The sequence below is a fragment of the Haliaeetus leucocephalus genome, unplaced genomic scaffold (genome assembly GCF_000737465.1).
Source record: "Haliaeetus leucocephalus isolate CR32 unplaced genomic scaffold, Haliaeetus_leucocephalus-4.0 Scaffold897, whole genome shotgun sequence".
NCBI lineage: Eukaryota > Metazoa > Chordata > Aves > Accipitriformes > Accipitridae > Haliaeetus > Haliaeetus leucocephalus.
Window position 1 is genome coordinate 998,396 of NW_010973333.1, and position 26,925 is coordinate 1,025,320.

At 43.5% G+C, this 26,925-nt stretch overlaps 1 protein-coding gene across 1 annotated transcript in view; it reads left to right on the plus strand.

Moving 5' to 3' along the window:
- DHRS12 (dehydrogenase/reductase (SDR family) member 12) overlaps window positions 1-26,925 on the plus strand; it is a 61,800-nt gene that overhangs the window by 22,629 nt on the left and 12,246 nt on the right. The window contains exons 6-11 of the mRNA XM_010583430.1: window positions 163-378; window positions 11,576-11,798; window positions 11,930-12,063; window positions 14,386-14,468; window positions 21,242-21,334; window positions 22,723-22,804. Of these exons, the coding sequence (XP_010581732.1) occupies window positions 163-378; window positions 11,576-11,798; window positions 11,930-12,063; window positions 14,386-14,468; window positions 21,242-21,334; window positions 22,723-22,804 (831 nt within the window). The remainder of the gene's footprint in view (window positions 1-162; window positions 379-11,575; window positions 11,799-11,929; window positions 12,064-14,385; window positions 14,469-21,241; window positions 21,335-22,722; window positions 22,805-26,925) is intronic.

The window sequence follows — 26,925 nt, forward strand, 5'->3', positions numbered from 1 at the left end:
AGCTGGAATACAGCATAGTCAATGTAAAATTGCTGCTACAGATGCCAGGGTGCACTCTTGCTAACTTCTACATCCCTTTTCTGACTCTTGGATATTCTACCTGGAGTAAGCTCTTGCAGACACCAAACTCCTCTAAAACCAGGTTCCCTTATGTTGTTTCAGCATGGTACATCTTTGCCTCTAAAAGTAGCCCTCTTCACCGGGATCCTAACATCTCCGTAGCCTTGCTGAGGTATGTTACTGTCCCTGCATTACAGATGAGGAAGCTGAGACAAAGAGATAAAGGGCTGTATTCAGACGACCTTGCATGGCCCATGGACTTTGACAGTAACTTAGATGCTCACCAGAGAGCTCTTCAGGCCACTGTTAGACCAGCCAGTAAGTAGCTATGATAACGATACAAGCTTGTATAAAAGGCAGCCTGAATATGTCCCACAGGTCTCTTCTGAACTTGGATTAGAAAGTGTCTATATCTAACTTTGGTGCTAGAACAGATAGTCTGAATACATCCATATATATCGAATACATCCAAACTGAGCCAAGGCCACTTTGCAAGACTTTGGTAGAACAAGGAAATGAGCTACTGAGTACCAGATCAGCGCTTTAACCAGGGCTCAGCATTCCCCAGTCTGGGGAGACTCCTCTTCTCCACTTTTTGTATAGCCGTAATTTGTCAGTACCACACCAACACAAAGATGGTCATTCTTGGTCAAACCATTGTGATCGAGTTCATGGAAAAACCCATGTTATGTTGGTATTTTAAATATAAAACACAGTAATAAGACATGGGCAGGGATGTGAGAATTTCAGGTGGATGTGTTCACTACAGCAGTTCCCTGGTTGTGGTGTGAGTGTACGTTTGATTTGTTCACCTTGGTGCTGTACATATGGAAATCTACACTTAATAGACAGATGTAACACAAACAGCTTTTAAGTCAACAGCAGCGTCAGCTTTAAAAGCACCAGCATGCACAGAGACAATTGTTTTGTGACATGTAATGGAACAAGCCTGGTCCTGGTAGATTGTTTTTTCATGTGTTGATGAATGCAGTGTAAAAGTGCTCTTTCTGCTTCTGCTTTTATGAGCTTCTGTTAATATGGTCAAAATGGAGGGGCTCCCCTCTATACAAGCATGAGGGTGGCCCCAGGCACAGGAAGAGGATGTGTGTTTGGGGTATTTTTCCTGTTAAAACCCACGCAGCTGAAACCTATGTTTTAGAGAAACCTAAAAGAGTTATATGACGCCTGTGGAAGGGTGAGATCTGTAAAAGAACCTCAACAATATGCCACAGCTGTACAGGCTGTGCTCAACCACCCTTCCTGGGACTGAGGCTGAACATAGTGTAACATCTGTGGGAACCACCCATCTTCAACCATGAACATTTAATCTCAGGGGCTATTACATAGGTAACTAAGAGTGCATTTGGTCCATAAGGATTTAATTTCAGGCTCTGGCTTTAAGAATTATTTATTTCCAGAAAACTAATCTTAGAAAGAAGGTAGGATAAAGGGTGAAATAATCTGACAAGAGGGAACCATCAGTGTAAGCATCCCTCTGCTCTGCAGCAGCCACTCAAGAGAAGTCACAGTCAGGCTGTCCCCGCTCAGAAATCCATGGAATGAGAATTACTAACGCTGCTGGCTGACTTAGGCCATGCACAGTTGTATGTAGGGAGATAAAACCAATGGAAATCTTTCCTTTTATTCATGGGCCTCAGATTATGTCTGGGAGAAATCACAGGCTGTGTTTTCCCAAGAGCTGCTCCACCTCATGCTCTCCACTGCCTCTTTAAAGGTACTACACATTTCTGAAACTGCTGCCAATGGTGGAATGCTAGAATTCCTCCTTCCCACCCCAAATACTTCACTGGCTCAGCCCGTGGGCTCCTGGATTTCAGTGTTCACTTCTGAACTGATCTGAGTGATTTTACGTTCAGTGGAGAGCATCTTTCATTCATTAAGATGCCAAAGTGTTTAAGAAATTGCCTATCAGCAGGCATAACTCCATCCATCACTCAAATGCAACAAAGCATCTGTTTATCATTACACATGAACTTTACCCAAAAGCTTGGAACAGGCATAAAAAAGAAAATTATACTCTGTTGATAATGCAAAAAAAATTTAACAAGGAAGTAGGTACACACACTCCACCCATAGGACTCCAGTACAAACTTCCCCGTTCTTGCAAAATACTGCTAGAATCATTCTTGATCACAAAGAATTAAGGGCTCATACTCCTGATTAAGTCTGAACTGATTCCCACGTCACTGCAGATCCAGTGACCTTGCAGCAAGTGACGATGTGCGTGCTCCTATCTGAGCAAATATGAGGGGATTTTAGTTCAGCCTGGAGGAGAAGAGATGTAAGCTAAGTCACGTTGCCTTGCATTTTCTGTGTGCCTATGTGAGCATAGTTACCGCAGCTCAGCAGATGTGCAATGTTTTATCAAACTTCAGCTACACAACAGTAAATCTGAGGCCTATGTCTCATTCACAGGGTGCTAAGACTGACTGATTCTCTCCAGTCTACCGTGGAGGCTTAATTCTTTAGGTATGAGGGCCCAATGCATTCACTGACACCTTGGGAAAGTGCTGCCAAATCACAGCGCTATGTTCAGTACCTGGCTGGCACAAATGCAAAATGATAGAGGAGGTATTAACAAAGCAAAAGGCATTTATGAAATACTTTGAAGTTATACAGAGTAAACAAAAAGCTTTGTTAGGACTGGGAGAGGAAAATTCTGAATTGATAGTATTTACCTTTATTTGTGTACATCAATAAGCTATGGCACATGCAAGTGTGAAAATCAATACCTCCAAAATTGTTTGAGCCATCAATTCTGTATCCAGAGAGGTCTGAGCACGCCTTCTGTACTTTCACTGCTACTGCCTCCTTCAGCAGGCTGGAATCATGCAGGTGCGGAGTAGGCACACCTGGTTTTGCACATATGATTAAATACAACTGCGTTACAGTGACTTAATAAGTTACTGCTCTTCTCCTGATCCATCATCAGCAACATAGTTTCTCTTGGGTTGCTCCAATGTCTAAACAAAGCACTCAGCTTAAACCCAAATGAAAGTAGTTTAATTGAAGGGACTTTATCTCACGTTGGGGTAAGCTAGGAACACGTGCATGGTCCACAGCACCTTAACTTGCGAGCAGCAACTCTTTAAATTGCCACAAACTGATGGTGTCCCAGACATATGCTCAGTCCCTGGAGAAGCAGGCACATTTCAGTGCCCCACAGCTGTGAGTGAATTAAGTCATTACAGCCCAAAAGTCAAATAGCTGAAAATGCAATCTACACCTTGGTATGAAAATGTTTACTATTTTGCCACTAGACTAAAGTTACAAATTGAAAAAGTTCACTTTTTTTCCACAGTAACATAAATGCCTTATGGAAATTGAACAAAATACACCCTTAAGCTAATTATTATGAACTCAGAAATGTGTTGACTACAATGCAGGAAACCAGCTGTAACTTGCAGTTAAATCATCTCCCCTTCTTGAGAAACAAAGGTTTATTTCTAGCTTTTAAAGGAAAAAATATACATGATTTCAATGGATTAGATAGCCTGCTCACTGCTAGTTGCGAGTATTACTGAAATCTAATAATAGAAAGACACAAAGACATTTCTGCGTACACACACAGACTCTAGACATATACATATCATAAATGCAATGGTAGCAGCCATGAAATAAATCACACTTATTACAGTTCATTGCCTACAGTATATTTCTCCTCCCACTACTCCACCTTCTTTAGCAATGGGCATAATATTCCAAAGCTCTAGGGAGCAGCTTCCCATAGCTATTTCAAAAGCTGCAGCCAGACAAGCAAATGTTTTGTTCCTTCATTCCAAATGTTGAACACGGACAGCTCCTACCTGCTGACCCAATGAAGAGAGGAAAGATGAGCATCAGATATATCACAGACCTCATCTCCTCAGGAGTAGAAACAGGAACGTTGTGCTGTTGGAGAAGAGATCTCTCACACAGCACTCACTCTGAGCTTTATGAGGTCCCAAGACATCAGACTTTAAAACTACAAGGTGACTGTGCAGAAAAAAATAAAGAAGCAGAAGCTATTCTAAGTTATGTCAAGAGCTGTTTTGAATGTCTCAAATGTGAACAGTTGGTGTAAACAAGCCTAAATGCTTTGACTTTACAGGCAAAGGGCTACGAAGATTAAACCAGTGATAACTTCTATACATTGCACAACATTCTAAACCAGCTCAGTTTCTGTAAGTTACTTTGAATCTTATCTCTGATAATTCATCTTCCCCAGATTCTACTTGACAGGGACTCTGCATCACAATAAAGACCTATGTAAGTTCTACATATAATATAGAAAGGATTGTTACATCAGGACTGCAATTTGAAATTGTTGCTTCTTGGCTTACGTTTCTTGAGGTTCCTGTTCACTACAGGAGTACATGAAAGCCCCACAGGTGCTAGCCATAAGAGGAAAAATAAAACATTTTTAGAAAGTATAATATTTGAGGGAAAATAAAAAAGGCTGACAAGTGCCATCTGATATTGCACTGTACAAGAAAACAAAGTACAAGAAAACTGCTAAAAAGAACAACGTTATATTGCAAGAACAGGTTTCTGAGAAAATTGTATGAAGTTCTGAGAAATCACATATACATGTTTGTAACAGTGAATTTCTACCAAATGTCTCATTTGAATAAAAATGCAGGAAGGAAGATACTGACCAGTGTAAGTGCATGAGCCTATGTGATCGGAGTTTAAAAATTAAGGTACTTTACATTTACCAGTCATGCTAATTATGATCAACCCTGCTGCAATTTCACTGAGATGAATAGTTATATCAGAGAATGATTTCGTCCACAGATTTGAATCTAAGCCATACTGACTCTTCTGAACGATCTTTAATACACAAGCAAAGGGAGAATCTGTGATATGTTTCCCTGTGCTGCAGTATAGCAGCTCAAATGAGAGAGATGCTCTGAGGTGCAAACTGTGGCCCTGTAGGCCAACATACATGAAAGCTTCTTTTAACAATGTCCTTTTGATGTCCATGTGAGTTAGGTACCTGCATATCTTATGGATTTGATCTCAGTGCTTTGGAAAAAAGTATTTAGCCTTTCAGTATCAATATGAAATGAGTACATAGGGTACAAACAGCAGAGAAAAAAAATCCACTATGCACACTTATTCACAAGCTGCCATAGACAACACCTTTAATTATCATTGCTTATTTTTGCTCTGTGTATTGCTATTCTACTTCTGCGTGGATTTCACATTACTAGTTCATCAATTCTACTTATTTTCAGAATATATCAGAAAAAAGAGTTGCTTCATTATTTTTAATGGACTTTAAAAAAAAATTATCCAACAACAGGTGAAATAAGACTTTTAATAAACAGGTCTGGTGGTTATTTGCAGGGGAGGGTTTGGCTCCGCAGCTTTACATGGCTAAGTTTTACGTATCCCTGTGGGTCCTGTTACCACAGCACTTGGACTGCTCGCAGACACAAAACTTCAGCCCATTCCTTTGGCATTTGAACACAACGTGGAGCAACCATACAAGCTGAGGTATGTCTGTTGCCCTGCTTGTAGATATCTCTTGGTGGTCACATGCTACTCAATAGTATCTGCAATTTGGTAACTACTGTGCTAGAATAATTAACACTAATAAGCTGTAAGACTTGCAGAACAATAAGAAAAATAAGAGAAAAGAATGGAGTATGGTAGAACTCACCTGAGCCAATAAACTCATAAGCATCCCTGTCCGGCAGCTGATAGTAAGAACAGTAAGATCAGAAACAGGTAGCTGAAGAAAATATTAGTACAGATAACTGCATTACTGTTACAGTCTAGCAACAAACGTGTACATTCAAGTATGCTGCCTACTGTAAGGACATAAAGATAATTCTTCAGCCATGGGAATAATAAAATTGATCTTTTATTGATGAAAAATTTTATTTTCCAAGATGAAAATAAACTATAAATCTATTATTTTCAAAACAGTTATATACTAAAGCATGCATAAACTATTTGATACGTAGGACATTAATTAGGTTAGCAGCAGCTTTAGCTGCTCCTCCCAGTCAATTCTTTCCACTTTGGGAGGACACTCAGCGGTCCCTCTCCTTGCCAGGACATGCCTGTCCCTGGGAGGCCCTGCAGGCTCTCAGAGACCAGGGTTCTCAGCAGCTGATGGAGCAAACCTGTACTTCTGATAAGGCAAAGGAAGAGATTCCTTTTACTGAGTAAAAAGGAGTGATTAAGCTGAGCTGATGACATACTGCCACATTTGTTTCTCGAGAACAAAAGGCTATTTGGTCTGGGGAAAGCCTGACTGTTCATTGGAAACAACACTGCTGATGACAGCGGCTGGCAAACTTCACAGTAACTTGGGTATAAGAGCACACGACAAAGAAAATACCCTACTGCTCATAAAAACACCACACATGCCAGAGCTTTGACCCCTCCCTGCGTTCAGGACGAGCAGCCTTTGCTTCTCTCGCCCTTCAGACACGTCCCTGAGACCTCGGGGCCTGGATGTTCCTCTTCGACCACTCACCAAACCCTCCGCTTCAGCCAGCCAAAAGGAAGAGTGCCGACTGCCTCTCCCCAGGCTGCTGACAGCTCTTAATTGCTATTACACTCACTGGGGCAGCCCTGGTTTTTAAAGCTGGCATTTTCCAAGCGTTTTGCACCCAGAGCTGAGGCCAGCACGGCAAATGCAGGGTTAGGAGCAGCTCCCACAGCAACAGTGGCTTGCACATAGTTGCCACTTACTTCGAAAACCTGGCCCAATTACAGATGCCGAGCTTTTTTGCAGATCTGGCCCTTAAAGCCTGCTCCTGTTCCCATTGCAATCAGTGGCGATGTTCTGATTGATTTAATGGGGGCAGGCACAGAGATTAATTAGAAAATTGGTAACTGCAAGGAAGGGAGAAAATGCGCAACAGCCTGCCAGATCTCTGGTAGGAAGCAAGCAATGGAGACAGTTGTCCTTAAGACAGACATTTTAGCCTCTGTCTCTCTCTCTCAAAAAAAAAAAAGGATAATAAAAGAGATTGGCAAGATGGCCTTAAAGCTGCTCTTAAACATCTTGTATAATATATAATTGCTTTTCAGCTCTTGAGTACTCTATCTACCTTTTAGATCTGTCCCCTGGGAAGAAAATATGAAACATGCTCAAAACCACAACCCGTAACAGCAATTGGTATTTTCAACTTTTCTTTTGTGTTGGGAGGCAATTAAAACTTTGCTTAAAACTCCTTGCTCTTTGACAGGTACAAAGATGGATCAAGCCTAAGGTGTGTTTTTCATATTAGTCCAGCTGGGGACCAGAGAGGCATTTTTCACCAGCTCTTGGGTTTTAATACTGAGATTCTCAATTCATTACTGTATGAAAAATCCTGATATCTGGAGGCTTACAGTCACAATGCTCCAGAATTTTTATTTGCTTTGAGGATTATCTGCATTCATGGAGGGCCTGCATAACAGACTCGGGGGCTATTTCTACACTGGTAAGTGCATATATCTGAATGCAGGATCACCAGTGCCAAGCCAAGCTGTGCAGTGTTAACCCTGGTGCGGTCTCATCCATAGTGCTTGGGAACTAATTATCCCTTGAGCAAACTATCCCCCCTGACGATGTTTGAGCTTGTTTTGGACAGAAGTATCTGATTAATACTTAAAGAGAGCCTGGGCATCAACAATTGTTTGTGTAGCATGGGCAATAAGAGGATCAGGACCTGGGAATATGCTATGAGTTATTTGATAATATAGATATACCTGAAGTGTTGTAGTCCTCAAGGGGAACAGTTAACTCGGGTAGGTTTTGTCAGAGCTAAACACTGGGTTGTGTTTAGCCACAGTGAAGCCATCTTATTCTGTGCTCAAATGAGGAAAATGTCAGGAGCTCAACAGACTTGACCCCCCCTTCCAGTGGGGGAACCAGGCTACACATATGTATCAGTTGCTGGCTGTGATAACTATCTGAGATGTTGGCAGCCAATCCATAAGAAGAATTCCCTGTCTAAAAAATCCCTCACATTCAGAACAGTGTCCTGTCAGAGTTTAATGCTAAGCTAGCAGCAATGATGAAAGAAACCAAAAGCTGTAACTTTTCAAATTTCCAAAGCTCCAGAACAGATTCTAATTCAGCTAACAAGGTGTATCAACCTAGAATTCAGTACAAAAGGCAATATGCAGCCAAAACTCTTGATGTGGGCAGAAATTTTGCCTGTGAGAGTACTGTGAGGCAGGCCCTTAGGACCAGCCAACTCTTGGCAAAAACTATGCCTTACCTTTCTCCTGCACACAACCCATACTGCCTCATCGCTGTGATGGCTGTGTTAGCAGAGAGCACTCATACAATCTCTACAGTCTCCTGCCTCTGGAACAACAGTACAAAAGCAAACCATCACAGGGGTTGAAATGAGGTAGCAGAAACACCTAGGTGTCAGGACAGTGTACAACAGCTTGCTTCTGATGTAAAGCTGTTCAGACACACAGAGTGCGTGCTGTGACAATTCCTTTCTGGGTGCAAGCTCAGGCCCTTACTATGGAAAAAGCAAGTGTTTCCAAGCAGAAATCTCTCAGCTGAGTATGCTCAGGAATTGTTGCACTCTGGCAAGAGCATCATTTCTTGGTGCTTACAAAATCTCCTGAAAATGGCATTTGTTAGAAGGGTATGGCTAACATCACAGTAGTAGCGCTACATTATTTATATAATATCCTCAGAAAATTTTGTGTGTGTACCAGGGTGACACTGGTTCTCAAACCTACATTCAAGTGTCTTCCTAACAATCTTCTCTTCTCTAATGTTAATAAGAGTAATATGCTGTAATGGTCCATCACTGCTTAAACCCCCAAATATTATGAGCTGCTCCCATTGTCTGGCTGCCATTCATATATTTTTGTGTTTGACTCATGGACATCTTCTGCCATACATACTCACATTGGTTAGTACCTCAGGGCTGCACCACCCAGCATCTTGCTGATTGCAGTGCAAATGATTTAGCCTGCAAGGAATTCTCTGTATCGACATACATGCCATTTACTTTCAGAGGTCGGCAGACTGCAGGGATGTACCCCCCAATTTATGAGAACATAGACTGAAACTACAAACAAAACACATCAGAGCCATCATCCAGTTTTGCTTGTACTAAGCCATAGTCTCAGCGCTTAAGAAATAAACAGGGTAAGCAAAGAAATGACAAGGCAATAAAGCACAACCTGGCTTACTGCATTTACTCACAGGAACGGGGTTTTGTTTTGTTTGGGGTTTGCTAATGTTTTTCAAACTGCAACCGTATTTCCTGTAAAGAATGCAGCTAATTCTGTGGCATAAGCAACCGTGGAACTTTGTTGTTCTCCTGACAGCATACTGAGATGCACCAAGAGTTACAGACCCGAAGGTGAGACATTCTCTAACTAGCATAAAAATGTGGGGCAGCGCTGCAGTTTTCTGCCTGGATATTCATAACAGCAGGTGTGCCCACATAATTCTCTGGTTTTCCCCTGCTGTGTATTGTCTCTGAGCCACACTTTGAGGAAAGTAACCAGGCAGACTTTTACAGGCCATGAGGGAAAGGGAGAAGCTGAAGGGGTAGCAGGATTGGAAGTAGGAAGAGGGGACATTATCTCAGCCTGTATGCAGGACTTGCACCAGCCTAACATCTGTTCTGTTCACAACGAGTGTGATTATCTAACATCATTATAGCAGTGTAGGCTGTAGAGTTTTGGTTGCTAATTGCATGTTGTAGGTGATGATCACAAAACTACTTCCATATAGCTCACAATTATATACTTACAGACATCACAGTACGTAACTGTAGTTCAGGCTGCCATTCATTTTCCATTATAGGAAATAACGTTCTGCCACTCACGCAATTGCCAAGCTGTTCCTTCTGGGCCAGAAGTCTCCATTTCAAGCATCAGAATCAGTATGAATTGTTTAGGAACACTTCAGTCAAAAACTCCTAGCCATTTCCAAGAACAAAATCAGTTAAACTGACTCAGGCTGCTGGTTTTCAATAAATTCTTTCAACACTTCTAATAAGAACAAGCATTTTCAGATGTCATGCAAATATATGACATTTAGCTGGATGGTCTCTGAATGGAAGAAAATATCGCTGTGAAAATGTATCTTTTTGCCCTCTGAAAACTCTTATTTCACACGCAATACCTAGTACAAGCGGACAGTGCCGAGTTCAAAAGTTTTAACTTCATGGTGGGAATTACTTTTGTGTGAGCCTAATACTCACACAACATGCTGAGAAAGTAGAAGGCTTCAGTACGAGGCCATTGCCAGAGTGAAGAGATTAAGAAAAAGAAGTATCCAGCTATCATACAGGGTCAAAAAAGACAGAATATTCCCATTCATCCCCTCTCTCTGCTATTGAAACCAGGTAACTTAAGCTCTTGAAAACTTAGAGGGGGTTCCCAAAGTAGCTTCTATGTGTGTGGCCCCACATACCACATAAAATACATGAATTTATCTAACTTGCACACTGAACTTTATAAGTGCATAGTCCTTTAATGTACTTCAAAACATAATTATACCTGCAATGACAATTTCCTTATGGCTAACATGGGTTGTCCAGATGCGCAACTCCCAGTGATTCGCTTGGGCTTCACAGCTCCAATGCACATACCAGAGGAACCAAAACCACATTTTAAATTTCACTCCCCCTACTGCAACGGCCACTTGTGTACCCTTTCCTACTGGTATGCTTTACCCCATTAGCAGGAGCCAGGAATTTCACGGGTTTATTTAACGCTACTTGGCGTGGCACAACGCCGCTGTTTGTGTTTCTGCAAAAGCGTCCGTCCCTTTGACAGCCTTCCCGAGCAGAGGAGGCAGACCCAGGCCCTGCAGCACCGCTCCCCGTTCCCAAAACGTGACACCCCGCTTCCAGCCCCAGCTTGGCTGACAGGAGCATCTGTCCCAAGCAGGTACCCTGGGCAACTCTCCTTCTTTCCTCTGCCACCGCCATCACCGGGCACGGCACTCTCCAGCGCAGCGGGGGCCAGCTGCAGCACTCACCACAGCGCCCGGCTGGCTGGAGGCTAAAAGCAGCCCCTTTTCCTTGCTGGCTAACGAAGAAGGGCAGAAAATGGAAGGGATGAGAAAAAAACAACCCACAACCCGCTGCGGGGGAGGAAAGGGGCACAACTCCTCCTCACAGACACACGCTCCCCTCCCTCACACCCCGCTCCGGCCGCCAGCCCGTAATGGCGGCGGCGGGCGAGACAGGGCGGGGCCGCCCCTCGGCCCTTACCTAACGGCGGGCGGGCCGGGCCGGGCCGGGCGCCTTATGTAAGGGCTGAGGCGGCGCCAGCAGCGCTGTGGTGGCACCGGCACCACCACCATGTCCTGGTACCGCAACGCCGTGTGGTTCGTCAAGGGGCTGCGGGAGTACACCAGGTACGGGCGGGCAGCGGCGGCCGCCCGCCCCCGGGGAGCGCGGCGGGGCGGGCGCCGCGGGTAGGCTGGGGGCGTTTCTGTGCGTCCGCGGGCGTTTAACCAGTTGGAGGTGTTGGGCTTCTTTCTTTTTTTTTTTTAATACATATTTTTTAATGGCAGCCTCCGCACCCCCGCCAGAGCGGACAGATTTGGACGCCGCCTCTGTCAGAGCTGGCCCGGCGGCGCTGCCTGGGCCCGCCCCGGGTCCTCTCAGGGCCCGCCTGAGGCGGCGGGCGGGCCGCCTCCCGAGCGCCGGGGCGCGGGCTGCGTGGGCTGTGGCCCTCGGTTGGGGCCGCGTCCCTCGTGGCAGTGCCACGGGCACTGCCCGTGACCTGTCCCACGAGTACGGAGAGTAATGGGGGCTGGGGGGGGGGGCGTTTAGCGTGTGCCGGGGTGTGAGGGGAGGGTGCCCTCCCATATGTTTTTTGGAAGTGCCCCCTTCTAGTTTCTCACAGGTGTCTCCGATTTATTTAGGAGCGGCTACGAGTCTGCTTCCAGGCACTTCAATCCAGCCGATGTGGAGGTGAACGTGGCTGGAAGATCCTTTCTGGTCACCGGTGCAAACAGTGGCATTGGCAAGGCCGCGGCCAAAGAGATAGCGAGGAGAGGTGAGGAGGGCTGGAGTGAGGAGCTCTGAGGGGTCGTGACAGAGAAGATGGAAGGAAGCAGGTTTGGCCTTCCGGCGCAAACACAAAGACACAGCTGCCTGGGATGAGGGGTCAGGCATGTTGTTTTACAGGGCTGTTAGTGTGGGTTAGAGGTTTAAGCATGATCAGTGCCATGAAAACTGGAATAACGTAACAAAATTAGTGGAGAGGATCTGCAAAGTGTTTCTCAAGTGCATCTTTACCAAAACTCTGTGTTACAGTGGTATCTAAGGATGTTGGTGATGGATCAAGGTCTGTTTAAGGCTGATTCAGTACAATTAGCAGCCTGGCTGAATTTGAACTGTTTTGGAGAACCTACAGATGTATCATACGATGAAAGAAAACAATTGGCTTTGCTAAGTTGAGATGGGAGAGTGTGAAAGAAGCAATGTAGTTGTGCTTGATCTTAATGACCTGGAGTTTGTGCCCTTTAACTGATTACATGCAACTTTTTTTTCTGTTGCTTTCTGTAAACAAGGAGGTGGTATGAACTGGAACTAGCTGCTGTTGAAGGATAAACCTAATCCCTTTCAGAGTTGACAATTCCTGTTGTGCAAGAGTGATAGGAGTTTTGGCATGTAGAATGAAAGGGAGGAGCTTGCGGCTCTTCGCTCTCTCTTTGCCTGCTTAGGTTTCGTAACTGTCTTATGAAGGAAGGTGGTGACTTGATTTAAATTAAACTAATTCAAAATTATTAGTATCGAAGAGCCTTTGGGTTACAGATCCCCATCAGTGCCAGTATGTGACTGATTTCAGGTTCCCACTACTGCCGTTATAATAGCCTTATGTAAGTATTGCTTTGTCTGGTGACTGTTTTGCTCATAAATAGATATTCCTGCCAGGTTTTGCAAGCTGTCAAGCTGACTGGATCTGCATAGGATTTGGTCACCATATCTAGTATTTGGAGCCCAAAGAACAACCTTGGGCTCAGACTGCTTGCGTGATACCTTGCGTGGGCGTTGCTGTGCATATGAAGCTAAAATGACTTAACAGTGCCTTCCTGATCCTAACCTTGCCTGTGTTGCTCTGAAACTCAGTGTCAGCTCTTGGGGCTCTGGCTTCTAGCTGAATCTCTTCAAGTACATTATGACAAGAAAAGAAGGATTTCAGACTCAGGGAAAAGAGTAACCAGGCTAGGTTGGCTTTACCTTCAAGCACTTCAGATCTTTGTAAATAATGACGGTCTTGATGACAGTTTCTTTACCCGAGTTCAGCTTTTCTCTGAATCAGTGTCTCATGGGTATTGCAGATTTGGGCTTTCCTGCATGTTTTGTGAACTGCAGTTCCAGTTTGACGCAGTCTTCTCCCAACCACTCTGACAATTGCCATGTGTTGTTCAAATAATTTCAACCCTTAACATGGAAAATGCATTCAAATCCCTTTCCTAGCTCATGGGTCACACCAGAACTTCCCTCTCTCCTTAACAGCAAGAAAATGTTCATATCCAAAGCCCTTAAAGCCCACCTCTGTTTTCATTGAATGTTTTCCACTGTAGACTATGAGAATGTTCCTGATCAGCTTGAAGGCCAGCGACTTCCATGTGTTTAATTTGTACCCGCACAGTACTTGTGCTGTCCCCTGTGTTTTGGGAAGAGCTCCTTAAACATCTGCAAATGCACATCCTTAACTGCCTTGAGATCTGTAATTAAAGCCCTCCTTTGCAGTGAAGCCTGCAGTCACTGTGAGAATGGCCAAAGAAGTGAGCACTGGACACTGCCCCTTCTGATAGCCTTTTCTCTCACTCATGAAATCTGTTCTCCCTCGGGCCAAAGACTTGTCTTTCATTCTGATCTGTATCTATTCAGTGCCTGTCTGTGCATGGTCCCTTCCATACATGGTATATGTGTAACAAATTGAAGATGAAACTGTATTAAACATTGATTAGTGTCATTTGTATGATTATCCAAAATTCAAGAGTTTCCCACTGCTGCCTGCAGTTATGCACTTGGTAAAAGTAACCAAGCCGACTCTGGCAGTGCAGTGGAGGAATTAGACCATGCTAGAAAATTTCAGAAGAACCCTGAGGCTTGTTCCTGCTGGGATGCTCCTGTGGTATTTCAGTGACCATCTGACCAGTATGGCCACTACTACTAGCAGGCTATAGATTTCCCACAAGCTGGAATGCAATCACAAAAGGTTTTTTGTTTCATTTGGATTTTATCAAAAAAATAACCCCAAACAAGAACTGCAAATTGCACATCACTTCCTGGCCCTCCCTCTTTGCTGATGCCTCCCCCAAACAGTTGGTAATTATCAAAAGTGTTTCTTGTCGAAATCCACCAGGTGGCACGGTTCATCTGGTTTGCCGAAATAAGGAACGGGCTGAGGTCGCCAAAGGAGAAATAGTGACAGAAACGGGCAATCAGGTGAGCTGTTTTTCAGTCTTTTGTTTACTTTTAGAAAGATTGTTAATATTAAAGACCTCAGAAGCCTGGAGATGCTCTGTTTTGTCATTTTGCTGTTTTTAATAGTATTTTCATACAGACATGGAAACATCTAGTAGTTTATCATTCATATGGTTTGAAGTGATGTAATATCACTAGGTGATATTTTCTATGATTATTAACATCACCAGCAGCATGCTGTTTTACTTAAATATTTGTTGTTGATATGTTTTGTGATGGCCTACTTACTATTCCTAACTATGTGGCTGAGGCTTTTAAAAGCTAATGCACTGCAATACTCTTGCAACAATGTTTATGAGTTTACATCATTTACAGCATTTATGTGTCTGAATAACATGCTCTGGATTTGCTAAGGTTGGTGGCTCTGTGAAGTCCTGTGTGTGGTCCTAGTTCCATGCTCTACATACTTTTCCATCTCCTTTTCTTACAACATCTCCTTCTTACCCCCTCCCTTCTGTTACATACTCTTTTTGCTTCTGAATATAGCACTCTACAGTATACCTCTGTAGCTCTCACTGTTGCTTTTGCTAATTATTCAGGAGGGTGTGCTTATTGAAAAGTGCAGTCATTGGCTTTCTATCTTGGTGTACTAGTTTTGGCTGGGATAGAGTTAATTTTCTTTATAGCAGCTCCTATGGTGCTATGTCTTGGATTTGTGACCAAAACAGTGTTGACAATCCATGTTTTAGTTATTGCTAAACAGTGCTCGCACAGCAGCAAGGCCTCTTCTGGTTCTCATGCTGCCCTACCAGCGAGCAGGCTGGGGGTGCACAAGAACAAGACCTTGGGAGGGGACACCCTGGGACAGCTGAACCCCTAGTGACCAAAGGGATATTCCATACTATATGATGTTGTGCTCAGCAATAAAAGCTGGGGGAAGGGGGGACATTTGCAGTTATGGTGTTTGGCTTTCCAAATCACTGTTGCATGTGATGAAGCCCTGCTTTCCTGGTGATTGCTAAACACCTGCCTGACAATCAGAAGTAGTGTGTGAATTCCTTATTTTGCTTTGTTTGCACATGCAGCTCTGCTTCGCTTAAACTGTCTTAACCCACAAGTTTTGTCTGTTTCACCGTTCTGATTCTCTCCCCCGTCCCCCTGGGAGGGGAGTGAGCAAGTGTTTGTATGGGGCTTAACTGCCTACTGCGGTTAATGCACAACACTTGGATGGAGAGCTGTCTTCAATTTAAGTAGTAACTTGGCTCTTGAATGCAGTATTTTGATTCTAGTAACAGTATTTAATGTGGATCAAAAATTCTGAAGACTTTTTATGGTTAGAGTTACCACATTGACTAGATTTCTGCTCTTTGTGTCACACTAGGGAGCTGAAACCAACCAGCATTACACTTCAGTTCTTTAATGGAGGTGAATTGGGTCAGTCCTTCTGTAGAAACAAATACTTTCCAGCTGTCTTTAACTGTGTAATCCCATGACTATAGTAAGACTGGTGATTATCTGTGTTACCTCCTTTTCTAACTGCAGCCAGACAGCCTGGGAAGAGGGGTGAGTTTGACCTCTGAAGGTTCCTTCATGTTCTGTTTTCTGTCATTTGGTGAAACAAAACTTGAGGCAAATAATGTTCTTCCTCTAAAAGTAACACAATTACTGCATTCCCACTTCTTGGTAGGCTGCAAACCTGTAGTTTCTCTAGTCATGAAAGAGCATGAGGGCACTGCAGAGCTTGTTCGTGACCCTGGGATCAGGGCTCTTGTATAGAAAGCAGCATTCAGTGAAGTGTTAGATGAGCTGTACAAGAGGCCCTGTGGGACATGTGACTGCACTGGGAAGAGTCATTTTAATAAGGAGTCCACAAGAACATCCTTCTTTATAAGTTCTCATTCAGAAGCAATCCAGGGAGATAATAAAATGCTTTATCTGCAACTTGACAAGCTGTATCCAGACTTAACTTGCTCTTCCTGATCATCTGGATGGAGATCCTGTTGTAGTGTATGCCAAAGATTTTTTTTCCATCTTCCACAGCAACATATGCCGGAGTTCAGTGCTGAAGTGGAGTTATTGTTTGGCAGACACCTGCACATAGAACTGGGAATTGGGAAGTTCTCCTAATCTATTAAAGTAGATCTAGTCACGGAGATTAGGTCTCACTTTAATGGCTTTGCTACCATCGAGGACTTTTTTTAGGGAACAGGCCTGTGGGTCCTTTTTCTGAGCCAATGTGACAGTCTTCAGCAGATAAGTGTTGATTTAGATATTCTTCAGTCTGTGAAATCACTTGTAATATTGAACATCTGCCCAAAAAACTTCAGCTCTTCTGTACCAGCAAATAATGGTAGTAGCTTTAAAAGTAGAAAGCTTTTAGAGAGGTATCCATCCAGTTAGAAACAGTAGAGCAGTGTCAAGTTTTTGGTCAGATATTAACATTACGATAAGAAAATTCTGACTGAACTCAACTAAGGAGCTGAAATCCAATGGCTAGAGAAAAAGTCATGTGTTTTTTATCTTCAGGGAAGGAGAATTATAGGCAGGGAATAATGCCTTATAATTTTCTCAGCTTTTTCACTTATCTCATTTGCTTGTATGATAAGTATTTAAAGAAACAACTTGGAAAGAGAGGAGCCCCTTTGATTATTTTTTTTTTTTGCATGAGAACACATCCTCTGCATAATTACTTTAAAACTGCCTTTTCGTGAGATATGTCATAAGACTGTCTGTGGTGCGTCTTTGAGACTAAGTGCTATCTAGGAGAAGTCTAGGACTTGACATGCCTTTTGTATCCTGATAAATGCCACTGTGCTTGTACTAGGTAGAACACAAATCTGCAAAAAGCAAAAGAATTGCTTGTAACAAACAGTAAAAGGTTTCTGATGTTTTGGAGAGAGGAAATATTTCTAGCTTTAGTGGTTTAGAAAATTATAACTTTGCTCTATGTCAGGTTTTTCCTTTTTTTATTCTATTGCATCCACATTCCTGGCCATAGTATTTCAAAACATTGCAAGACCGTTGTGACATGGGGTGGCTAACAAGGACTTAGCAGTTAATACAGCAGTTAGTGTGGAAGGGCGTGCAGAAGGCACCCAACACTGAGACGGCGGAGTGGGCGCAGTGATGCACCTGAAAGCGTGCTCTCCTGTCCTGGTTGGAGCGACTGCGCCTGGCACGTGGGAGGCTGGCCCAGACAGAGCTCCAGAGGAATGATGTGGCAGATGTCGGGCTGCAGGGAGTGACTGGTACTTTTCCCTGAGCCTGGGGCAGAGCATGATGGTGGCCTCATCTGTTGGGTTCTGTTGTGGTCAAGGTGCTGGGCTGCCAGGTGAAGCAACAGCAAGAGATGAGCAGGCTGCATAACTGCAGGGAACAGAAAGAGGAGACTGACAGGGTCTTTGCAGAGAGTAGAAGAGCACAAACCCCACATTGCTTGGAAGGAGGGACAGCTGGAAGCTGTGCTTGAATAAGTAGTGGATAGAGACTCCTAAGATGGGGAGGAATGGAAGCTTGTGACTGCTGGCAACAGAAGGCAGGCTTGTTCTCTGCCTGCAGATGTGCATTTATAAAGATAGGTGTAGTGCCATGGTAACAGATGAGGAAGAACAAGCTCTGTCAGGGGAGGTGTTAGAGACAGGTGAGCCTGAACTGTTGTCGGCACTGGGAGGGAGTGGTGGGTGATAATGGTTGGAAGCTCCCTCCTGTGAGGGAGGGAGGCACCCACCTGCAGTCTTGGCTTGATGTCTTGAGAGGTTTGTCACTTGCTGGGGACTCAGATCTAGGGTATTGTGGAGTGTCTGCTGAGGCTCGTCTGGACCTTGGACTAGTATCTCTTGTTGCCCAACCACATGGGCACCCATGACATGCTGAGGGGTGACCTTGAGTTCATCAAGAGTGCTTACAGAGGGTGAAGGGCATGGGGACCCAAGTAGTGCTCTCCTAAATCCTTCCAGTGAAGGGGAAAGGCTTGGGTAGGAGCATAGGCACCCTGCAGGTCAACACCCGAATGTGCAGCTGGTGTCACTTTAGGCTTTGTCGCTTTGTCTTTGGCTTTTATGACCTCTTTGACCTTCTCTGAGAAATGAGCATTGCTAAGCAGGAATGACAAAGTGGAGCAAGAGTATCTTTGTCAGCAGGTTTTCTAAGCTAGTGAGGAGGACTTTAAACTGGTTTCATTGGGGGATAGTGACCAAACCCAGAAGACTAGTGGCATCACGGGGACAGTGAGTGTGTGTCATGGGGACAGCAAAATGGGGGAGGCTCTCACAGCTTTCATGTGAAAGAAACATAACTGGGAGCCCATCTCAGATGCCTGTACATGAGCACAGCATAAGAAACACAGGAATCTATGCATGGTTGCAGAGCTGTGATCTCACTGGGATTAGAGAGACATGTTTGGCATGACTAGAGTGCTGGCATGGATGTATACAAGCCCTTTTGGAAAGGCAAGCTGGGAAGACAAGGAGGAGGAGTTGTGCTCTATGCAAAGGAGTGGCTTGAATGCATGGGGCTTTGCTCTGAAATGGGTAGTGAGCCAGTTGAGAGCTTATGGGTAAAGCACAGAGGTCAGATCAATGTGGATGGCATCATGGTGGGTGTCTGCTACAGACTGCCTGATAAAGAAGAGTAAGTAGATGGAGCCTTTTTTTAGAGGGCTAGGGAAGCCCCATGATCGCAGGTCCTGGTACTCACGGAGCACTTGAGCAATCCTGATACCTGCTGTCAACACAGCAGGGCATAAACAATCCAGGGGATTTCTGGAGAGCATCGAGGACAATTTTTTGATACGAGTGTTGGAGAAGCCAGCTAGGGGTGATCTCTGCTGGACCTGCTATAAATAGCAGCCTTGAATAGCTGCCTTGGTGGAATGGCCATGAGATTGTGGAATTTAAGATTGAGACAGGCAAGAAGGATGAGTAGTAGAATTACAGTCTTTGGTTTTAGGAAAGCAGATTTTGTCTCTTTTATGGACCTGGTTGGCAGGATCCCATGGCAGACAGCCATGGAGAGCAAAAAGCCTTGAGAAAGCTAGTTGATCTTCAAGGGAAACCTCCTCAAAGCAGGAGGTGCTTCCTGTTAACTGGAAAAAGGCAAACCACTCATCTTCAAGAAAGGCAAGCAGGATCTGGGGAACTACAGGCTGGTCGGCCTCACCTTGCTCCCCAGGAAAACTATGGAGCAAATCTTCATGGAAGCCATGAAAGACAGGAAGGTGATTGAGAAAAAACAGCGTGGGTTTATCAAGGGCAAACCTGGCCTGACTGTCCCAGTTGCTGCCTTTGGCGAGATGACTCTGCCTATGGACAGGAGGAGAGCAGTACTTGCCACTTTCCTTAACTTTGACAAGGCTTTTTACGTGGTCTGCCATGGTATCCTTGTAGCCAGTTTAGAGAGGTGTGGTTTGAACTGGTGGTTGATAAGCTGGGTGGAAAACTGTCTGGAACATTTGGCTCAGAAAGTAGCAATCAACAGTACAAAGCTGATCTGTTAACAATTTTTAAGTGGCATCCTCCATGAGTCCATATGGGGGCAAAAACTGTTTAGTGTCTCTCTTAAAAACTTGGAGGATGGTGCGAAGTGCGACAGTTGTCAGACAGCAGATGATCTCAAATGGGGAGGGAGGGTGGGCAGGGAGCTGGAGAGCAGAGCCACTCTTCAGAGGGACTTAACAGGTGAGGAAATGGGCTGACATGAATCTCATGAAGTTCACCACGCAGAGATTGTGAATCCTGCTCTGGGATGGAATAAGCCCGTGGAGCAGTACATACTGGGACTAGCTGGCTGGAAAGCAGCTTTGCAGAAAAGGACCTGGGGTGACAAGTTGTCCCTGAGTGAGCAGTGTGCCCTGGGGCAAGGAAGGCCAGCCATACCCCAGGCTGTGTGAACGCTAGTCAGCAGGCTGAGGGAAGTGCATCTTCCTCTCTATTAAGCCTTTGTGAGACCACAGCAGGAGTCCTGTGCCCAGCTTTGGGCTCCCCAGGACAAAGAAGTCATTGATGTCCTGGGGCGAGTCCAGCAGAGGGCTGCCAAGGTGATTAGGGAGATGGGACGTGTGATGTGCAAGGAGAGGCCGAGACAGCTGTTTTTGCTGTGTTGAGAAGGCTGAGATGGGTGCTACTGTAGTCTACAGCCACGTGATGGGAGGATGTAGGGAAGGCAGTGCCATGCTTCTCTTGGAGGTCTTCAGTGAAAGGACAAGAGGCAGCAGACAGACTGTAACAGGGAAAGATTCTGGCTAGATAGTAGGAAATTTTTTTTTCCACCATGAGGGTGGTCAAACACTGGAGCAGGGTGCTCAGAGAGGCTGGTGAATCTCCATCTTTGGAAATAAAACTTCCCTGGAGAACCTGATCTCAGTTACCTGCCTTGAGATGGTGGTGGGACCAAGTGGCCTCCAGAGGTCCCTTCCAACCTAAATTATTCTCAGATGTTGTGACCTTGAGCACTGCTTTGGAAAGTTCCTTTCAGCTAAAGAGGAAGCTGGTGTATGAATTGTTTAAACAGAATTTTTGCAAGCTTTGCAATATTTTTCTAGTTCTCTGCTATGCCTGACTGTCTGTCACGTGTATTTATCTAAGTAGGGCTCTCTTAATAAATTTGGCATTAAAAAGCTATGGCTCAGAAGCAACTGAATCAAGTGACTAAACATGTTTTAAGGACTAGAATTAGATTTCCCAGTTGAGCATGTTAACTTAAGTGTTTTAATTGTGTTCTGGAGATAATATTTTTTCATACAGGGTCTCTTCACTGTCCCTGTTGATTGTAACTTACATTTTTTTTTTTTCCTTTAGAATATCTTCTTGCATGTTGTGGATATATCTAATCCCAAGGAAATCTGGAAGTTTGCTGAAAAATTCAAAAATGAACATAAATTAAATGTGTTGGTAAGTTTGCATACTTAAATCATGTGTCTGCCTTTGGAATGCGTAGCCTATGAGTTTGTCCAACAGGTAGTGTAGATTTCACAATTTGGCCCACAATTCTCTGATTAATTTTTTTCTAAATGTTTTTGCAGTAGTCTCCATGGTCTGTTTGCTCTTGTCTGTTCTCAGTTCACATATAGAGACATGCTACAAAAAAAAAAGGAGAAAAGCAGGAATTTTTTAGCTGCATCTTTTGAGGTTCTTACCATGCTTTTTTGTTTGACTTTCATTACTAATAACTTTGTCCTTCTTAAAGATTAAACTTTTATAGACAGTCTAGTTAGAGCAGTCTAAAACAGAGCCAGGGAGAGAGCAAACAGTTAAGCGTCATGGCTGGTAAGGGGCTCAGTACACTTTCTCCTTCATTTAGCAGTGAAAATTTGCTCTGGGGGCTGTAGTAAAACTGAGGCACCTGGAGCAGTTGTTTTGGTACTTACTAGATGAGGAAATTCTGACAGAAATGGGAAAATAGCTTTTGAGGAGTGGCAGTGAATGAGCAGGAAGGTATGTAGAGGCAGATCTCTTTGAGGTGGGAGAGAAAAGCTTGAGCTTCCTCTGGAAGGTAAGGCAGAGAAAGAAGCGTGTCTGCGAATATGCTAGCTGCTTGCAAGCTTCTGTCTGTTCATGAGGTTTTACCTTACAATGCATCCGTGCTGTGTGGTGCAGCACTGTTTTAGCAATGTGTGAGTCAGGTGGGGTATTTGTGCCCTTGTTGTAGGGACCCCAGCTTTTCTTTCTGCCTGGCAATCCTGCACATAGTATGAAGCACCTCTGCTGGTTAGCTCTGCTCTTCTCAGGGCTAACTAGGATGCAGCAACCTGCTGACCTGGCTAATCTGCCAAGTTTGGAGCCAATTCTTTTAATTTCCTGAGGGTGGGAGTTCTGCAGGCCGTTCTACTGCATGTTGCACAGCTTCCCATAGTGAATTTTCACCTAATGGAGAATACATCATCACATAGCATGGATGATGTGGAGTCAGTGTGATCTCTCGGATGAGACTAACAAACTACACTGCATATTTATGTTCTAATATCTGCTTTACAATTTGCATATTACTTTCTGCGAGAAAAGAGTTTTTAAAAACATGGAGTAAGGCACTAAGAGGACTGTTAGCTCTTAGTGGAATACATCTATGGTCAGCCAGTTGTCTGAAGATCCTTTATTTTGTGAAAAACCTTTATCAGCAGCGACAGAGTAGCGTCACTTGGAATAGCACAGTTTATTGAAACAGTTTGTAGCTTTGTGTTGCAGTGTTGGAAAACAGCAAACTAGCATGGACTGCTTGTATGTGTGGTTTTGTTTGTAGATATTTGTGTAGATTGTTTTTGTTTACGGGAGTTGTCTTACAGATCAACAATGCAGGATGTATGGTGAATAACAGAGAATTAACTGAAGATGGACTTGAAAAAAACTTTGCAACAAACACTTTGGGTGAGTACTGAGGCTTAGTTCTGAAATATACATATTTTGGTTACAGCAGTGTGTTTTCACAGCTGGGTTCATGACATATGTATTCCTGCTCAAAGAGGATTGTACCATTGCTATGCCAGGGAAGGAGCAGGAAAGGAAAAGAAGAAATATTACACCTTGTTTGGAGTGTCATTTTTTAACTTCTCCATTTTTCAGTTCTCATATCAGTGCCTTTATCATAGCAGCAGCAGGCAAATGCAGATAAGATTTAATTAAATTGATTCTGAAATTTGCTAGGAAATTTTGTTCCAAGCCATCCTGCTAATTATACTCTCTTTGTAATACATGTGCTCCTGTGGCGTGGATAGAGCTTGGAGCATGTTCAGATATTTAAAGAGACATTTAAATGTTTCAGTAGGCTTGAACAGCTCTGTTTGATGTGACAGAGGCACTGTGTAGGAAGACTGTGCCTTATATAGTGCCCTGGACACTCTCAAACAGATGCAACATCTAGTCAAGTGATTGAGCAGTGCTGGGTAAGTCTTAGGCCCTCCATATATAAGGGGCATATCCCATGAACTGTGTGGTAGAGGTGTAAGAGGGACAAATTAAGGGAAGCAAGTAAAGGAGGAAAGGGGATATGTGGATGAGCAGGGCAGACAGTGAGCAAAGTGGAAGGTTCCCCCATAAAAGCCATGGAAAAGGTGTGAACAAACAGCCAGCCAGCAGAGAGAAGAGCTATCTGCCGCCACTGGTATCTGTAGGACTGAAAGCTACACTTCTTGCAAAGAGATGTGGTGCTTGCATCAACCAGCGGTCCTGATGGTCTCTTTTCCCCTCTGCCTCTGTGCAGGGTAGGTGTCTTTCTGAAGTGACTGTCTTTAATATAGTCAGAAGTGACACATTAAGGAGGAGCTGTGGTGCTTTGTTTCTATGTTTTCCTCCTGTTCATCAATATCTGGGATGAGGAAGGGGGAAGCTTAGGCTATAAAGGTTGGGCATTTATAGAACTAATGTAGCCTGGAAACCATTGTTCAGTTTTATTCTTAGCCTTTTTCCTGTGTTGATTCCTTAACTCCTATTTACTTTTGAAAACTAACATTTTGGGTATAAATGTCTTGTGCTTAGCTGATAATGGTGCATATAGCTTGTCAGTTTAATGTAGTCAGACTTGCAGAAAAAACAACTCAAGTATAAAGGTGCAGATTCATTTTCTTCAAATTAATCTTCTGCTAACATTCTTCTGTTTCTCATGGTCAAAATTCAAAATGAATTTTATTTTGCCATCAAATTTCCCCTCGCTGCAGAAGTACAAGAACCTGTACCTTGAGAAATTTATTCACCTTGAATTAGTTTAACCCTCTTGTGGTCTTTCAAGCAAAAAATCCAGCAATGTGCAAAGGTGCAGCTCTTCCAGAGAGAAGCAGAATGAAACAAGTACAACAGTCTGAACATGAAAGCATGTTTTGGTTTAGTTCTAAACATCGAGAAAATTAATTGCTGAGGAACTGTACTAGTGCTTCACTTGAATTAGATTTTATTACACAAGTAGAAGCAGCAAGTTCTGCTTTCCCAGCTGTAAATCAGCCTCACTAGAGATATATAGCTGCATAGAGGAAGCTGAATTACGATTGTAGTAAACTAGGAAAATACTTGTATTGTCTTTTATGAATGTTACATATAGATCTCCTTTATTCATTTGTGTATCACTTGCTGCATGACTGTATAAGAAGGTCAAGGAGATGATTGCACATTTGAGCAGATAAGGTAAAACAGGTAGGTCATCTGCTGTTGTCCAACTTCTGCGGAGTTTAGACAAAGACTGGGTTGTTTGCTCAGACAGGTTCTCTCTAGGCAACAATAAGGATTAAATTTTGAAGCTTTTAGAACAGAGTGGGTCTTGGCTGAGCTGGAAGAGGCTGTCTGTGCAAGAGAAAGCTGTGCTTGCAGGTCAGACACACATGAAGGACCAATGCTATCAACAGTGCAGGGTTTGTTTTTTTTTTTTTCTCCCTCAGAGTCAGAGATGAAGTAATAAATCATATCTGCTGGAGTCATAGTAGGAGAAACCTGTATGGAGAAATGCCTGTCAGAGTAGATGCTGTGTTAAGTCATTTCCCTAAGCACTAGGTACCTTTGGGCATGCTTTACTTTGGAGAAGTTATTTCTGTATCAGTAACTATCTGTGGTTATAGGTTCCTAGAGAAAAACTTGGCTAAATTAGATATGGCTGGTATATAGGCTGGCTGTAAACTGGAATGTGGTCTGAGAGAACAAACTTTCCCCAGAAAAGCTAAAGCCTGAAGGATGACGTGGGCTCAGGGCCCCTGTTTTGAAAATCTGCAGTTGTCCCCCTCATCAGCAGCATGGAAACAATAACTCGTGACTGCCTGGTTTCTGCAGAAACAAGATAGAATAATATTAATATTTTTTTTCAGATCTTCACATGCAGGGTGTTCCTTCCATCTTTCTTTCACTGTTTGTTTCTACCCTGGATCTTAGCTCTGGTCTAGTAAGGAGTGTGTAGGTTGTAACTATCTAAGAATGCAAGACTTTGAACTATAACATGCTTTAAAGGCAGGGAAGAGTCTTTGAATTCTGTATCTGATATCTGATTAACATTCATATAAGCTGTAGAATTGATCATTTAGGTGTCTGAAATGCTGTGGAGCTTTTAAATCCAAGCTGGGGTATTTTGCTCTTGGCTGACTTGTTAGTCTGTTTTCAAGCATAATGGATGTTAGAGTTCAGTTCTAATTGATCATCTGACTTGTGAAACATACTTTATATCCTGATCTGTTCTTGGATGTACATGGGACAAAAAAGAATGCATAAGTCCTCTGGTAGACCAGATGAATATGCACAAAAATAATATTGGTTAGACTAGAAAGTAAACTTCCCTTAATATGAAACACCACTGACCGGCTAATTGAGGACAGCTCACTGAAATAGGAGGTACAGAGTCCCCTCTGGTGTTGTCAGAATATACAAGTGGGTGAAGGTCATGAAAATGCAAAATGCAGGTTGATAAGTCAGGCTTTGTATGGTTTGTCTAATATTTAAGTTCAAACTGTAAACTGCTTTGAGCAGGCAGTGGCAGCTGTATCTGTCCTGGTGCCTAGCATCCTTAAAATGGGGCTCAGGCACAAAGGCTGTGTGGCTCGTTGTGGACCTGTTGTTGCTGTCACATGAAATATCTTACCTTTTTTTCCTGCTACACCCCCAAGAATTGTTGCTCTGATTGCTGGAGCTCAGTGAGGGTGTAGAGAGCAGAATAGCTGTGGAGCGCTTAGACTGTAATGTGGGAGCGCTGGCTGGACACGTGTCTGAAATGGCACATGGCTGATTGAATCACACCTTCACTATGAAATTGAGCGACTGGCTTGGGGTAATGTGGGCAGATTTTCTGGGGAGCTGCTGATCCTGATGAGCAGATTTTATTTGTATATCCTTTAGTTTGTGTGTTGTTGCCCTTGCGTTTCCTCCTGTGGGCTGGCCTTGTACTTAGGGTTGTATCCAGGAGCTGGGCAATGACAAGCAATCATTTGTTCTGAAGAGTCTTGCAGACTGCTGAGTCAACACTTTATTTATTTGTTTATTTTATTTTGTTTTACTTGTTTTAGTAAAACTCCCAACAAGACTATTCAAACTGGCAGTATTCAGTCATTTTGGAAAAAACTGTCAGCTTTGGTAGGCAAGCGGAGGCAACAGCAGCATGTTCTTTTTGAAGCACTAGTCATTTAGCTGAAACAATCCTCATTCCTCTATTTTATAGCCTGCCTCACTTTACTTTTACTCAACACATCTTCTTGCTTGACATGGAAAAATGGCATATATGTTACATTTTTATTGCTACTTACTAGCCAAGGGGATGCTAAAACACACTCAGATAAATAAATGATGCTCCCAGTATGCATATTTTCTTCAGTCTAATGTGCTCTCATGTTTTAATAATATAGCCATATATGTTTACTCTCTGTGCAAGAAGGAGTAGGGCCAGAGGAAATAAGATGCTTTTCTACCACAGTAGCAGTACAGCCCATCTATGGAAAATTGCCTACCTGTATGGATATTTGTCAGTCTCTTTCCTACACATAAACTGTATCTAACTGGTGTTTCATACAAGCCAGCACTGCCTGGTG